Source organism: Pan paniscus, chromosome X, assembly GCF_029289425.2.
Source record: "Pan paniscus chromosome X, NHGRI_mPanPan1-v2.0_pri, whole genome shotgun sequence".
NCBI lineage: Eukaryota > Metazoa > Chordata > Mammalia > Primates > Hominidae > Pan > Pan paniscus.
In genome coordinates, this window is record NC_073272.2 from 138,629,430 (window position 1) to 138,647,223 (window position 17,794).

Below are 17,794 nucleotides of genomic sequence, written 5' to 3' on the forward strand. Positions count from 1 at the left end.
TGTCTGTCTTCCCCACTACACTGTGAGCCCTGCAAGGGCAGGGACACTCTGTAGCTTGGTCACATTTTTCCAACACCTACAATCAAGCTTGACAGAGAGCCAGCACCCAATACGTGTTCCTTGAATGAATAAATGGTATGAATGGAACTATCCTGAAATTTCTGTGTGGCAACATCTGGCAAGTATCTGTGACAGTACATTTACTTTCATGCAACTGCTGGAGACAAAGCAGAAAGTCAACATGAGTGATATAGTTGGAAGTCAGAAATGAGTTGTGTTCTGCCTGATTACACCCTACACTGCCAAGAATGGCATTATCTGTTAAATATCAATGTTCTTTTTGACTTAATAAAAATTCATGGCCTACTAATAATAGCCATAAAACTATGTACTTTCATATGAATAAAGTTGATTAAGCCACTTTCTGGAATAGTTGTGTCTTACTGCTAAATAATGCATATTCTGAATAGTTAAGAAGTTATCCCTCTTTCTTGTTACTAATAAAAAAATCATGGCTGCAGACACATATACGGATTTCTGATCATGGAGTCCACAATTAACAAAACCCTGAGGCCTCTAATCTTAGCAGAAAAAAAATAAGTCTTCTACTTAAAATCTAATGGGTTTCATTCATTTATAATGATAGTATCCTGAAGTTTTGTTCACAATCAGCATTTCATCAAGTGCATTAAGTTACCATTGAGCCTACTTGTTTTTCATGTATTTCTTCCTACCAGGGAACCTCCTTGTTAATGCACAGAAAAACTGCATTTTCAATATTTCTGCTTAAAAATTGGAATCAATGGGACTGTCCACTGAAATGAGAGTGGCATAATTCAGGATATGCCAGGACTATCCACGTAACTAAGGTGACTCACTACTCTAGGAATAATGTACTTCCTTCCGTTCTCTAAGTAAGCCATGTTCTTGCTCATCACCTAGCTTCTACATGTGCTGTCCCCACTTTCCAGGACACTCTTATTCCTCTTCATCAACTGACAAATTCTTACTCATCCTTCAGGTGTCAAGTTAACGATCGCACTTGCTACCACCACCCAACTATGTCAGCTCCCTCTCCTATGAGCTTCCTTAGTTCTCTGTGTTTCCCAGTCAAGGCACTGCTTCCTTTTTATTTCTCCCACTATCAGCTCTGTAAGAGCAAGAATAGAGACTCTTCCTCATCGGTGTTTCACCAGTGCCTGGGCCTGCCATAATGCTTGATGCTCTTTGAATGAATGGAGTCCAGATTCTTAAGCATGTGTCTCTAAAGTATTGTCTATCACCTGAAAATAAATATATCTGCAGGCTTTCTGCCCACCAATGGGAAATAATATATTAAGGATTGAGGGCGTTTATTACAAACGACAATCCTTTTGGGAGATTTCTATTTCTGGAACATTATAAAGAGGTTGGAGACAGTTCAGGAGAAGTTAGGGGGCATGAAAACAAAGCTTAGGAGCCAATACATGGAGTGGGAAATCTGTGCCCTGATACAGAAACAGCACTCACAGCACTAGCTGCACAACTCAAAGCCACACACAGCACTTCAGAGGTGGCAGGGAGGAGACAGAATTCACAGTGGAAATTCAGAGGGACTTACTCAAATCAAAACTAAAGTCAAGGCCTGGATATTTCCTCTATTTGATGCCAAGTATTCAACAAATGTTTCTCCCACTGCCCAAAAAGAGTTAAAAACAAAAAAAACTTGATTGCTTCATATTTAAAACTAATTTGTGCTCCTAAACATGAGCTATGTTTCAAATATAAAAGAAGCAGATAAAAACAAATAAAAATGTTGAATTATTCCAAGACTAACTGTGAAGTTAAATTTTTCCAAATGACAGAGTGAGTCAAATTTCTCTTCAAACATTTATTGCATTTGCCTTATGAGCCAGGCTTTGTCCTAAGTACTATTCAGAAATTAATAACTTGGTCCCTGCTCTCAACAAGTTTACAGTATAGTGGGGGACACATATAAACGGGAATGGAAATAAATGGTAAAGGGCAAAAATGCAAGGATGAAGGATCACAGAGGCTATCACAGAGGAAGTTCATTGTTTCCACACACACACACACAAAATCACTATAAAAAAGTAACATAATAGACCCAAGAGGACCTGAAAAAGTCCTATTTACTCTACTCATGGTTCTCAAACTTGCAAGTCATTTGGATTGATGCCTCAATTCTCCAGTACCCTAAAAATTTGCATTCTTCCTTTATTTTATTCAGCATGTTATTTTAATAATCTTAGACTAAAGACTGAGAAAATAAATTGAGTATTTTAAAACAATTTATCCCATCAATTAAAAAAAGATCTACACCCAAGTTCATAGCAGCATTATTCACAAGAGTCAGAAGATGAAAGCAACCCAAGTTTCCCTCCTTGGATGAATGGATAAGCCAAATGTGGTCTATATATACAATGTAATATTATTCAGCCTGAAAAAGGAAAGAAATTCCCACACACACTACAACATGGATGAGCCTCAAGGCTCATCTTTTCCTTATAAATTATCCAATCTCAGGGGTCTCTTTATAGCAACGCTAAATGAAATCAGTCAGTCACAAAATGACAAATAACTATAGTTCCACTTATATAAGGTAGCTAAAGTAGTCAAACCCATAGAAACAAAGTAGAATGGTGGTTGCAAGGGACTGGGGTAATGGGGAAATGGGGAATTGTTTAATGTGTACACGGTTTCACTTTTGTGAGATAACGTTCTGAAGACTGGTTGCACAACCAGTCTTCAGATTATATACTTCAGTTAAATACTTAACACTACTGATCTGTACACATAAAAATGGTTAAGATGGTAAATTTTATGTTATGTGTATTTTACCACAATTAAAAGTAAAAATAAAATTTTCAAGAGGGATCATGTTATAATGTTACGTGGTGTATTGTCCTGAAGCTCTACTCCAAGAAAACATGATTGGGGTACACAAAGGCCCCAAATGTGAGAAAATGCAATACTTCAGTTCTTTTAGTCGTGAATAAATACATTGTGATGAGAGGGATGAACATAGTTTTAAAAGCTGTTCTTGCCTTTGTGGGGAAAACAATACAAGCAAACTTATTTAGGTCAGAGCAGTTACTGTAAACATCCCAAGAAAAGCTTATTAATAACAGCCACCCACAAAGGACCTGGTTTCAACCAAAGAATGCCATGGAGTCAGTGAAAGGAAGGCTGGGGAAGAATTGTCCTGTATTTTAGAAATAAGAATGTTAGCATCTTTCTGTAGTTCAGCTTGGATTTAGAAATCACAAATAGGGCCAATTATTTTAAATAAGGAAATTGAACTAGACAGTGTCTGAAGGACCTTCTGGCTCTAAACCATAATAATTGGTTGCTTACTTGATAAAAGAAAAAAAAAAAAAACAGAAAAATACCCTAAACATTTATGTCAATCCTTGATTCTGCTATCAGTAGAGTAACAGAGGCCACCTGCCTGAATCTGTTACTGTGTCAATGTGGAAATGTACTGGGCTAGGCCCCTGCCACTAACTTGTTCTATGACCTTGGGCAAGTCATTGCCTCTCTGTGGGCCTAATTCTTCTACTCTGTAGTGGGAAGGTTAGACCAAATGATGATGAAGGTCCCTTCCAGCCATTATAGCCTATGATTAAGGATCTGTGGAGCATGGTGATTAAGGCTGCAGAACAATGTGAATATACTTAATACCATAGAACTGGATACCATAGAATTGACTATAAAATGGTCAGTTTTATGTTGTATATTTTGCCACAGTAAATATATTTAAAATAATTAAAATAAAAAAGATAATAATCCGAGAAGCAAGACAGCCACTCTGAGCAACAGTTTCTAATTAGAATAGCAGGAAACAAATGCCTCAACAAGAGGCCTCTAGGCTTGGTTTTTATTTCTTTCTTTTTAATCAAGTAGCCCTTCATGCCCAAAGAAACGTGCGAGTACACTAAAGATGATGCTATTAAAAGAAAAACTTTTCATAAAACAATAACTCTTTCAATATTGTAACTACCTCCACATTCGGCATTTGAGTTAGATTTGTATATATAGTTTTTATAAATTGAGTCTCCCCTATATACAATATGGTCAAGAGAGATGCACTCTGAACCAAATCTCACTCTCAGCAGAGCAACTACTCTCATTTCTTCCAGCCATGTAAAACAAGCAACTCAACTCTGGCTCAAAGGCAGGGAAATAAGTTTATTATCTTCTGCCAGGATTTTCAGATCCTGTGGAGATGCCTCTGCACTAAAAATCAATACAAGATTTTTCAAGGTATTCAGTTTTGTCACTTGTTCGGAGACAATGGCCTCAGAAAAGAAGATGAACTGCCTTACTTCCTTTTCCTCCCTTTTTCTGCATGCTGCCCTTTAAAGACATGCTCTTTGTGCCAGAAATTCAAAGGTTGCTTTTATGTCCAGTGGGGTGGAGGGAGGAAGCTCGGTGTGTTTTAAACGGTGAAATCTGTCAAAGTCCCGAAGGCTCTTGTGATACAAATCAGGTCATCCTATACAGCCTGAACCCCCAATTCCACAGAGGAAATAAAAAACATTTATAACTCAAAGTAACTAGCAGTAATAGGTCAATGCACTTGATTGGTCATGAACCAATTACAGAGACACTGCTTGGTGCCTCAAGGATGAGAAGGGGTGGGGGTGCACCTAGGCCCAGCCCAACACTCACACTCCTGCTTCCACCTCCCATCACCACCTGCTGCCAGATACAGGCAGAAAAATTATGTCCAAGGAAAAGCGGAATTACCTTGTCCACCCTGTGCCATCCTGCTCTAGACTGGCAGAGAAATGTCTTGGAAGTCCCACTCCCACCCCCTTATCCCACCAGTTTAAGATCCACTGAGGTTCAAGCTATCATAAGGGTCAAAATATTTGGACACTGACCTCTGCTATTCTAACAGCTGTGCTAGGATTGCCATCTCTGAATGGCATGCCCGAAGCTCCCTCCCAGCCCCGCCCTCTCTGCGAGAGCCGAGGCTTTGAAATTCTCCTGCTTCCCTACTTTCTCCTAAAGGGAGACCATCAAGGGAAACAATTGAGGCAGGACTGGCAATAAGATAGAAAAAAGCAGCAAAAAGAGAGAAAGAAGGCTTCCAAGCAGAACATTTATATGTGGAAGATGAATAGGGCCGAGAAGGTCTTTAAGGTTGCTTAATTCAACCCATGAGGACACTGAGAACTCAAAACATACAGTTGACAACAATGCTGGTCCTAGACGTCAGGGCTCCACCTCATGTAATATTTTTGGAGTGGCTGACTCCTTTGAGAATCTGTTCAAAGCAATGGAGCCTGCTCACCAGAAAAAGTGACATTTATACATAATTTCTAGGGGAGTCCTGCGATTGTCTCTAGGACAATGTTTCCCCAACTAGCCTGATGATAAGAATCACCAGGACATGTGCTTACAAGTCAGATTACCAGCTCTTTTCCTAAAATTCTAATTCAGTAGGTCAGCGGGAGGGTTTTTGTTTTGTTTTGTTTAGAAAAAACAAACAAACCAACCCTACAGGTGATTCTTTAGGCAAGCTTGAGAAACACTGCCCAGAGGCAGTAGGTCCCTAAACCAGCTGTGCATTAGAACCACTTGAGGAGCTTAATAAAAAATGTGGCTTTCTAAGGCTCATGCCCAGATATACTGAATCAAATTCTCATGGTCGGGGGTATATGTGGTTAGACGTGATGCTGATGCCCAAGCTGGTCCAGGAACCACAGCTTCAGTGGTTCCTGAACCACAGATAAGCAACCCATGTATGACTCCATCCAGCTTGACTCATCAGTAATTTGGCTTGGCCAGAGCCTGATGGCTATGATGGGCACCAGATCACTCACTGCTTGACATACCACCAACATGAAACAGAGTGCTTCATGCACTGAAAGTCTGTTTCCCTAAGGAAACTTGCAAAATAAGCTTGTATTATCCATGAAGGCAGGGATAGTTATCTGTTCTGCTCACTGCTGTATTCTCAGTGTCTAAGAAAGCAGATGGCACATAGAAGGTTCAATACATATTTATCGAGTAAATTAACAGATGAATTAATTTACACATGCATTAAAATAACTGAAATCACTTAAGTTGGGGTATGACTGTCCAATGCATGTGTGAATCTGTAGATTTATTTCTACCACCAAGAAACCCTCTATCAAGAGTCCTCTAACTTGAAAAATCAATATGAAAATCACTACTATTTCAGTAATATTATCAGTATCATCATTGACCAAATTCTACGTAGATAGCCCATTATGAAGTAGCAATTGTATCCTAAATTAAATTAGCAAAATTAAATCCAGCAGGATTATTGCTGTTAGTCTAAGGGCTTTTGGTACAGAGTTTCAAAGGTAAAGGAGCATTTACAGAAACCTACGATGGATGATAAGCATTGTCATTACGTAACACATTTAGTGAGCACTTGCTTTGTGAAAAGGATCCTTGAAGACATTCCAGTCTATTGAGAGAGATAAGACATAAGCAGATGAGAAGTTAACCATGAGATATACCCAAAGTAGCCCATGGAGATTGCCAGATGGGTGACATAGAAGCCCTGTACAGAAGTAAGCAGTCAGTGCCTGCTGGGAGGGCGGAAGAAAGGCTTCATGGAGGACGGAGATTTAGCTTGGACTTGAAGCATCATATAATATAAAAATAATAAGTAGGTCACGGTAGATCAAGGAATGAGGGAGCAGAAAACTCAGTTTGAAGACAATCAATAAGTAATATTTCATTAATATTATTTTTATTATTATAGCATTAATATAATTATGTATTTCCACTATAGATAAAAATGGAAAATATGACTAAACGCTATAAATTTCTATAAGCCAACCACCCAGAGATTCCTTTTGGTGTATATTCTTTCAAGATGTATTCTTAGCATATTTGTTGTGTATCTATTTACATATGTGCATAGTTGTCTATGTGTGTTTAATTTGGTATTTACAGATTTATACACACATATACATAGCCCCATATGGGCACATATTCATATATGTACTTTTACAAAATACTAATCATGCTTGTGGTGTCCAGTGAGAAGGATCTCAAGGAGGTGCAGGAAAAATGTTCACACCCCAGGCACAAATCACCATCTCTCCTTGGTTACCCCTAAGTCCACACCTAGTATACACACTGAAAATGATGGTGCAAATTATTTAACGACATAAAATAACATTCTAACACGTTGAGGGAAAAAAGGGAAGTTATCGTGTATGTGCCTGATCCCACATACACACTTAAAGATAATTAGCCATGTCTATGTATTATAATATGCAGAGAAAAAGGACTAGAAGCAAAGCCTCAAAAAGTTAACTTGGTAGTGGAACCTTGGGTGATATTTTCTTCTCTACGCTTTTATGATGTTCCAAATTGTCTCCGGTAAACATGCATTATTTTGTAATCTGAAAAAAATCAATGTAATAAAACATAAGCAATATAAAAACACACACATAAATTCAAATCTGCCTGTGAGCGTCCTGCTCAAGATGCATCTTCGGTTTTTGAGCAGCTAAAGTCAAATTAGCATTAACAAGAAAGACAGAGAAAGCAAAGCTCTTGTGTTGGTCAAGCCCTGACTTCAAGGCTCTTGGCCTTCTATGCCTGCCTTTGAGGTGTCTAGCGGGTGGGTCAGGTGTACGGAAAGCAAGAAAGCCTTGATAGGTGTCGCTAAGGGAGGAGGGCGCGCCTCCCTGAGCCCCGCCCGGCCACCACCAGCGCTGCTCTGACCGCCACCATCTTAACGCTGCTTCCCCACAGGCTGCAACGTGCCCGCGGTCTAGACTGCGAGGCCGCGGGCTGCACCGGAGCGCGCAGTATCTTTCCCCGGACTGCGACCACCCGCACCGCCAGCCACGGAGCCCTGGCCCGGGCCCGCGGTTCCCTTTGCGACGCCTCCCCGTGAGTCGACTGGGCCGTGGGTATCGAGGACAAGCAAACAGAAACCCCCACTGCCCACCGCCGCTGCCGCCGCCAGGAAGGCGCTTTGTCATGCCCGGAGCCGGCGCCGGGCAGCTCTTTGCCAAGTTTCACCTTCGGTGACACAACTTTTCCGTGTTTCTTTTTTAGGCAGCTGCCACATCACGAGGCTAATGAGCACATTAAGGTTTGTAATAAACCTGCCTGCCAGATACACAGGAACTGAGGGAGGCTGGTTGACCAGACCTTTCAGCGCGATCGTCGGGTTCCCAGCTAGCCGAAAAACAAATGTTCCCTGGAATGAGAGCATCTAGGAGCGCCTTGTCCTGTTTCCAAGAGAATGGCTCACATTGTTCCCAGAGCTCCGAAAATCACTCACAAATTCAAGAGCTCTTGGAAGCCTTAATGTTCAATAAACCCCCCAAGGGGAGAGGCAAGCATACACACAGAGAATCAAAGGCAAAATAAGCAGGTCAATTCTCAATACTTTCAAAGTCACCATTGAAAGAAGTTTCTGAAAATATCTATGGGCATATTCAAGAAGTGCACTCAGCCTGTCTTCTTTAGATTGTTTACTTCTACTTTTAAGAGCTAGATAAATATTTTAAGAACCCTAGCTATTTACTAACCCTCAACTCCAGAACAGTAACAAATGCTACCTACATTATTTGCAGCAAGTTTTGAGAACTGGGTTTCATGTTTGTTATTAAATTTACCTATAGCCATGCAATAGACCCATCACTGTTCATTATTACCATTGAGCAACAGTTCTACAATACAGATAAATACTACATGATTCCCAACTTCGAGAACTGTAATTAATATGCTTGTTCAAGGCGTTGTGTCTCTGTTAACAAGATATATTTTTAGAAATATTATCTAACTGAAGGCAGCATAAATAGTATACAAAATAAAGCTTGCACTTTTTTATTTTTCCATTTAAAATGAGTTACATAAGTAGTGAAAAACCTCTTCTGTGGAGCTACACTTTGTTGTGGGGGGTGGATTTCTTTCATCACGATTAATATAGCTATCAAAGGAAAAAATCCAGAAATGAAAATCTTTCAATGAGCTCAGCACACCCTGAGGAGCCCCATTCGGTTAATAAAAACCACTGACATTTGTTAACAAGAAAAGGAGGGAGGGAAAGAAGGAGAGTCAGAGGAAGAACGGGGTAGGGTTGAGAGACAAAGAGAAGGGAAATGAGACATATGATTCTGATGGGAGACAGACTGAAAGCATATACCATGTAATGAAAACTAAAATAAACAAGTGGAGTTTTTACTCAACAGTGAATTAAGAGGATGTATAATCTTGAAGACACAGGTGAAACAAGGTCCCAGATGCAGTTGCAAAAGAAAGTACCATTGTTTTTAAACCAATATGAAAGCCAAAGTCACCTGGCCAATGAAAGACACAGTCACCTGGCCAATTCCTGTAGCAGTGGTTCAAGAGGATGGCCAAGTGAAGTGAGATGCACATAGGAAAGTTTAAAGTCAGAATGTCCCAGGCCAGAGAAGAAGGAAAGGGCACCCCGGCACAGCACCTGATAGAGAAAAGTCACTCAAAAAATGTTCAGATTTTGTTTAACTGAACAAAGACCACAGCCCTGGAGCAACCATACATTTAGTGTAGGCACACTCCTCCTAATTATGTCCAATTTGGTGAATGGAAGTAATTTTGTCTTTGTGCAAACCTGCATTAGAAAGACTCAGCTGTGCTGCCTAGGAAGGGAGTATGATATAGTGGTTAGTGGTTAGGAGGTAGATTTGGAGTCAACCCAATCTGGTCAAATCCTCACTTCACCATCTTGTTAGCTGAGTGACCTAAGGATGGCCTCGGTCTGTTTCTTCATCTGTCACATTGAAGAATAGTGTGGATATTCATTCTCCATACATTGAATGTCCATATAGTGTTATGAAGATTTCATGAGATATTCCATGTCAACTCCCTGGCCTATAGTCAGTGCTCAGAAAATACTATTATTTTTAGGACACCAGTCAAAATTATTTCCCCCACGTATCTAGGTGTTAGAAAGTCAACCATTAACTATTGAATTCTTTGAGTGAAAGCTCTACCCCAGGCAATCTTTAGATAGAATGTAAATATCCCTAGGTATTTGTCAGATTAAGCCACCAGGAGGCTCTGAAAAAGTCTTTCTCTATCACAGTGCCTTCTGATATGACAACAAAACAGGAAGTGAGCAGGGCATAGGACCAATGAGTTTTCATAGGTGCATGGCATATGCATTCATCATTTATTGATTACTACAAGGCCAAGCACCGAGTTAGTAATTTGCAAACCACTTTTGGTGTGACTTCATATAAGCTACATGATCTCCATGAACTTCAATTTTCTCATCTCTAAAGTCTGTATGTACTAAGAGCTACTGTACTTCATTTGGCTGTCAGGATTAAATTAGATATATGTAAAAATAATGTTTGCCTAGTAAATAGTAACTGCTCAATAATTTAGAGGCTACTATTATAAAGACAGCAATGTTCATTATTGTTATTTGCTATTAAAGGATGAATAAAACATACCTCTGCTTAAAGGATTTCCCTATCTTTCCCAGGTCATTCAACAACTACTCCTAGAAGACTAACCATGTCCAAGATTCTATTGAATGCCCCAGTGTGGGGCAGGGTGGGAGTCTTCCAAGAAACCAGAGGACAAGACAAGAAGGGTTATCAACAGGGGATGAAGAGTGTTGGATGGGGAGGTGGCTAGGTTTGTCAGAAACCAAAGAGTGCATACGGGAAAAACTAATAGATGATGATAGAAATAAAAATAGGAGGCCAGGCGCAGTGGCTCACGCCTGTAATCCCAGCACTTTGGGAGGCCGAGGCGGGTGGATCATTTGAGGTCAGGAGTTCAAGACCAGCTTGGCCAACATGGTGAAACCCCATCTCTACTAAAAATACAAAAAATTGGCCGGGCGGTGGTGGCGTGTGCCTGTAATCCCAGCTACTAGGAAGGCTGGGGCAGGAGAATCACTTGAACCCGGGAGGCGGAGGTTGCAGTGAGCGGAGATTGTGCCACTGCACTCCAGTCTGGGTGACAGATTGAGACCCTACCTCAAAAAAAAAAAAAAAAAAAAAGAATGAAATAAGAGTTGTCTTTAGGTGAGGGGAATGACTAGAAAAGGGCATGAGAGAACTTTCTGGGGTGACAAGAATGTTCTGTATCTTGACTTTGGTGTTGATTTTACGGATGTAAATATTTCTCAAAAATCATTGAGATGCACACTTAAGATCTGTACATGTTACTACAGGTAAATTTCAATTACAAAAAAAGGAAATTGAGTTTTACTGTTTTTCTTTTCTAATTTGGCCTTTGACTAGGCCTGCCTTTCACCAGAAGATTCTTTTCTTTCTTCCCAGCCCTACTTACAGGAACCACAAAATAAAGGACAGACATATACAACTAGGGATTCCTTTAGGCCAAAGAGTGATTGTCCAGACCAAATCTGATGTCTCTGCAGGCAGGCCAAGCAAGCAACTTAGCTCTGGACAGCCCTATTGTACTCCCTAGAATGTCAACCACAACCCTACACCAGCAGAAGCCTTTGCCTGTGGGGAAGGTCATTAGCCCGTGACACTAGTACTATTCCCATTTGAAAATCAATGCTAAAAGTAATTTCAAAGGGCAGAGGCAAGATCAGCCATGAGAACTGCTTTACAGTAATCACAATAAACAGTCATTGTAATTTAGACTTAATATTTATTACAACTCAGATCCCTTAATATAATAGTCCTTCATATATCCATTGTGCCCTAAGAATCAATAATTTATTTCTTTTCTAATAACCCCTCCCCCCCCCCATTTTCAGAATTAATACTCTGGAAAACACTGCTTTAAAGGAAAAAAATGGCCATCCAATTCAAGGAGAAATCGGATCTAAGGCCTGGAGTGGTGGTCATAATGACTACTAAATATTATTTCACTTCTTTAGGAAATTAATGCATTTACCTGGAAACCCACACTCTCAGGAAATGTTTCATCAATATATGACATTCAAAAAAGTGATAAAATGCCATGTTAAAAAATGTCAGAAATAAGATTCAACTAAGTTTGTAGAGCTGGTATATTACAAATAGATAACCTACATTTCAAGTTGATGAAAACTAACTAAGATGACCCACATTACACAGGACAATGAGCCTGAAATCCACTCTTCAGCCTGTGCTGATATATCGTGGTGATGATGTGTCTTCTTGATAGGGAAACATAAATCAGTGACTGCAGAAAATGAGTTATGCAGACATTTGTGTTCTGTACTAATTGCTAAAACTATATTATGTGCCTAGTCTTCACATTTCAAAGATAATGTTAAGCTGAGCAAGGTAATAGACATGTAGGATCCCCTTCATCTACTCTACTTTAATGCACATGGTTTCTCCCCCCTCCTTCAATTGCTTAATCTTGACAATTATTGTCCATTCTTTTCAAATTTCTCAACTCCAAAAATATAAGTCATACTGAAGCAGACACTAGAAAGCCTTTTTATTGGATATATTTGAAGAACTGCAACACATTCTGGTTGTTCTGTGTTGATTGTAATTCCCAGAATAAGAAGTTGATTTGGACATAAAACAGCACAGCTGCAAAGAGACCTGGAACGCTGTTTCATATCCTTACTTACCGCCTTACAAATCAGCCCTCTGGCTTATCCAATTCTGATTCAAATTCTCTCCCTGATTCCAATTCTCTCCCCAGTCCTGACCCTGTCCTCAAAGCCACCCATAAAATCTCCCTGCTGTGGGCATAGACCTCAACTCCTTCCTTCGCCCCACAGCTCACCCTCTGCTTCTTACCCAGGCCCCAATTCAACATCCATTCCCACTCCAACCTCACCCACATCTCCAGACCTAGGACACATAACTAAGCCCTTTAAATTATTTGAACTGTGCTGAAAAGAGGCTTAGAGGAAGCAGTACTAAGCTAGAGAAAAGATACAGTACCCCTAACCCATGCCTCAACTTGCTCCCCCTTCTAGCTTTAGCCTTTGTCAATAAAGAAGCTACACGCTGCTACAAATAATTATGAAGAGGATTTGGGTATAATGTGCACTCATTTTCTCCACCTATCCCCAAGAACAGACCAATATTTCTGATTAGAGATCTCCCTGGTCACACCTCCTTAGCAAGGCTATGATCACCTCCTTCAGCACAGAAGAGACCGTGTGGCTTATGACACTGTATGTAAAACCATGCGACCATGGTGTCAGAGTGAAAAAAACAAGTCCCTACATGAGTAATAGACAGATGATTACTGTTACTTTTTAATAAGAGGTCACCAACCTCATAATTTCTTGTCGGTAAAATACCTCTAAACATCTGCTTTTGCCTGGCCCAAGTCTGAGAAAGACACCTGATGAAACCTATTATAGTAAACCACAATGATCAAGATGATCTTTTGGAAGGCATTCAGGACTCAAGCCTAGATATGCTGGCTGCATGACCACAGTGCCCTGTCCTTCTTCAGTAGGATAGGATAGAAAGACTATTGGAAAGGGCCAGGAAGTGAACAAAAAACGAACTGTGGTGTAAATGCATGGGGCCACTACTACCCATTACAACAGCAGCTGTACAAGTGGCTGGCTTCTTGGGCTATGCATGGAATTGTCCTCCATTGTCCAGCAGCCAGCATGAGCCCAGCCTGACAACAGTGCTGTCTCACCAAGAGAACCCACAGCCCACAGAGCCTTGAAACTTGCCTGGATATGGTGGCTGTTAAGCTAAGCACAAAGGAAAGGGTTGTTGAAAAGAACACACCCAACTCCAAACATGTAGCCACAAACCTAAAGACAGTTTTGAAAGCGAGAATTAGCTAGCGTTTTTACTTAATCCAAAAAAGATTTGGTTTTATCTATAGCAGCCTACAAGATTTCCGATGCCACAGGAAAACTGTTGCAACAAACCAGAAACAGCCTTAACTGAGTGCTTTTCCAACAGAAGACTGCTGAAAAGATCTTATGTGACAAGGTAGAGAAGAGTGAGTCAAAGCTAAGAGAATATCTGCTTGAACAAACAAATATTATGCTTTCTTCTTCCCTGAAATGGAAACAGATCCTCCGGACCAAGAGCCGCGTGACTCAAACTATATACACATCTGCCAATTTTAAAGTTTATACAAAGCATAAATAAATACACAAAAGGCGACTGGCTGCACAAGAGGCCTTTTTAATAGTTTCAAACAGAATCAAGGTCCCTGCCCCCTTTCCAAAGAGAACAGCCTATCTTGTCTGGCTACATTTTTGAAAAGGTTATGAAAAAGATCAGTGTCCATCACTGGTCTTAACCTCAGTGAGTTGAAGAAAATGTCATTTAAAAAGACAATCAGCAACTTATGTACTCTTAAGGCCATATTTCATTCAGCAGCACAAAATAATTTACTGGAAACCTACTACCTGTGCTTTAAAAGCTCTGGAAACACTGTACTCTATAATAATTGATGTAGTTATGATACACTGTGGGTATGAGCCCTAACTGATGGGGGTGGGAGGCTGAATTTAAATGAGCAGTAGACTCTGAAAACAGATTATGAAATTCATTCAAACTGTTACTAAATTATTTGATTTCATCCAATCATCTGTCACACCATTGTTCAAAATTAAATGTGTGTACATTCAAGGTATCTACGAAATGCTTGATCCTATATCTTGCTATGTTACAAAGAATATGCCAATTAGTTTTTCAGCTTAAAAAAATTAAAGATGACCTATATATAGGAAATTTGTAAGTAAGGAAAACTCTTCAGAAATATGGTCAACATATATAAACTCTATTGATTAAAAGATAAGTAGACCTTGTACCTTTCATCTCTAATATAAAAAGTAGTCTTTAAAATTTAGTCACATAAGACTTTTCATATACTTGAAAGAAGAAAATACTAATGGCTACTACACACTTACTATTTTGAAAATGCTCTAAATTCAACAACGAACAGAAAGGCTGAAATGGCAATCTTGCTCTTAGCAGCCAAAAGCTTCCCATCTTCTCGGGGAAGTAAACTCCCTTCTTAAAAGTTGCCTTGTAAAATTAATTTATTCTAATTACAGCCATAATTTCAAGTGCTAATTACACAATTCCTACAGAGGTATGTGGTTTCAAATGTGGCGAGTCAACACAAGAAAATGTTATGACACATGCCTAGTACAAATTTGTATTATTGAATTACAGAAACCTGTCCTGTTTCCAGATGCGTTAATCCATTCTGGACAACTGCAAATTATATTCCTAAAACAGAAACTCATTTTCTGTGAATGAATTTGGTTTCAGGGTCTCCCAACGGTAGCCTGAAATAAACCTGAAGTAACCACCTGATGGAAATCAGGAACCAAAGTTCCAGAAACAAACGAGAAATACTCCCAGATTCAACAGGGGAATGACGTGCCTAGATCAATCTGGTGCTACATTCTTTAATTACATTTACTTCTCTGGGCCCTCAGTGGAAAACAAAACGATTTAATGACCCTAAAGTCATTTTCCTTTATCATATAAATGCCTGTTTGAGACTCAACAATTAGGGGAGCTCTGGAAACCTACAGCTGTCGTTCTACTTTCCAAAGTTACTCTTTCACTTGGGATTGAATGCTAGCCTTGAGCCAGACCGGGGGCAACAATGACCCGTATGACAACGGATCTAACCCCTCCACAAACTTCCGGAACCTTCAGTCACCCTTTCGCCTATTTGGGGGAGAAATGGCTCCACTTAGAAACAAGGATAAAGGCCTTGAGCTGAAGACTTTGACAACTTTCCGCGGGGGAGGGCTGGTGCTGCCCTAGAATCTCCCGGGAAAGAAAGCTCTGAGAGATGGGGAGAGGCGAGAAGGAGGAGAGGAGAACAAGGAATAGAGAAAGGAGTGGGAGTGAAGGGGGCCTGAGGGCTCAGGAAGGAACTGGGGCCCCCATGAACAAAAGCTGGGACTCCCTGCGCTGCAACCTCACTTCTGCAGTGGGGACTCAGCGCGGGTCGCTGCGGTCCAGTGTGCTTGGGGCCCTCAGGGCTAGTCCAGCCCACTCCAGCGTCTGCTCCGTGGCCATTCCGGACACTTGCACCTAAGGCACCTGCTGTTCCCCACTGCTCTTCCACATTCCCTCTCTGTGCCTCTCCGCACCCCGGTCTCCAAGGCTGCTGTCTCCAGTTTACATTCTGGAGCTAATCCCGGTCCTGAGAACGGCAACGGCTAGAACCGGCAAAGGGTGGGGGGGCGTCCCCTTCCTTTGCCTTAGTTCTCCCCAGCCTGAGCACCGCTTTGCTGCGCCTCCCCAACCCGCCGATGGGAGGCCCTGGGCAGAGGCGCGCACTCCAGGGGGACCAGTGGTCGGGTGCCCCGGGCGCGGTGGCTGAACCCCAGCAAACAGAGGAAGAGGACTGCCCCCTCCCGCGGAGGCCCACTCACGCTGGGCACTAGTGACAAGGGGACAACAGCCTTTGTTCTCCTGGGGCTTGGCGAGGCTGTGCTGCCAAAGCGCAGCGCGGGCGGCGCCAGGGCACCAGGATTGCTCACTTTTGCACGCGGCGTGTCGAAGGGTGCAAACTCCTGCCTTCCCGGAGGGTTGGGGTGGATAAGGAGTTTGGGATTAGGAGGTGTCGGGTGGCGGGGGGGGAAGGAGGTGGTGGGAAAGGAGGGGGGGAGGGGTTCTGCGTCTCGACCAGGCTCTTTGTTTGCATTGGGGGCGGGGAGAGGGGGCTGAAGGTGGGTTCAAGCTTGGGTTCTGAGAGCAGGGCAGATTCCTGAGTATGTCACCATGTTGCACGCGCGCAGCACACATATGCACACTCGCGCACACGCACACACATGCACTCATACAGACAGGCGGCCGGCTGTCAGCAGACAGCGCGGTTCCCGGCGCTCCGGGCTGCAGCAGCTTCGTCTGCCCGCAGCGCCACCACCGTGCGTCCAGAGGGGAAGTGGAGGAGGCTGGAGGCACTCGAGGGTCGACAATTCCGCGAGGAAGGAGGGAAAGTGGTGCAAACCTAGATCCACCCCCTAGCGACCTCTGCCCCCCCTTTTCTCCCGGGGTCGCAGAGGTCATGGGCAGCTTAGGCTCCGGGAAGGAGGCAAGGAGCCGCCGGAGGGCGGCGCGCACGCGAGGGGGCGAGGGAAACGAAGGAAAGGAAAGCAGGCGGACTCGGCGGGCGGGCTTACCCTTAGAAGCATCTTTCTCCTCTTTGGGCTTGGTCACCTTTCCACTCATAGATCCCAGCTTGCTTGACAAGGTTCGCTCAGAAGACGGAAGTCCTCGCCGAGCGGGCCGGACTTGGGAGAGTGCTTAAGGCGGCAAGTCTCGACCACGAGCTCCCCTCGGTGTGGTTCGGGGCGGAATCCGCTTTTCCCCACCGCTGCCGCCGCCGCCGCTGCCTACGAGAGAGTGGGGAGGAAAGGAAAGGGGTGAAGGAGGAGCCGCCGTCGCCGCCGCCGCGATCCCGAGCGGCCGGCCGCGGGAGGAGCCGCTCGCCGCGCTCAAGAAGTGAAGAGACAAAGCGGCGCGGCGCTTCCTCCGCGCCCCGCGCCCTCAGCTTCTGCCCGCCTGCGGAGAGCCACGCTCGCAACCCCCGGGGCGGCCGAGAGGAGCGGCCGGGACTCCCCGGCTTCACTGCCGGCCTCCCTGGGCTCCGCGCGGGCCGCTCGCTGGGAGTTGCCTGGGTGGGCTGCCCGCGCACTGGCAGGCTGCTTTCCCCCGCCTCTCCCAATCCGCTGCGGGCCGCCAACTCGATCAAAATAAAACCCCGAGGAAGGCTTTTAAAAAAATCAAAACAAAGATAAAAATATTCACTTAAAAATAACAAGCCTCCCTGAAAGGGAAATGTTTGAACATGTGATGAGCAACGTGTGAGCCTGTTACACCGCAGAGTCGCGCAGCTTCTCGCCCGC

General features: G+C 42.8%; 1 protein-coding gene across 2 annotated transcripts in view; it reads right to left on the reverse strand.

Annotated features, from left to right (window-relative positions):
* Window positions 1-17,207, reverse strand: part of FGF13 (fibroblast growth factor 13) — a 589,161-nt gene extending 571,954 nt beyond the window's left edge. Inside the window, exon 1 of one of the 2 annotated variants that reach the window (XM_034950188.2) lies at window positions 17,069-17,207. In XM_034950188.2, coding sequence (XP_034806079.1) covers window positions 17,069-17,117 — 49 coding nt within the window. In that variant the 5' untranslated portion in view covers window positions 17,118-17,207. The remainder of the gene's footprint in view (window positions 1-17,068) is intronic. The other variant, XM_055106652.1, reaches the window with a different exon arrangement.
* Window positions 17,208-17,794: the final 587 nt, after the last annotated feature.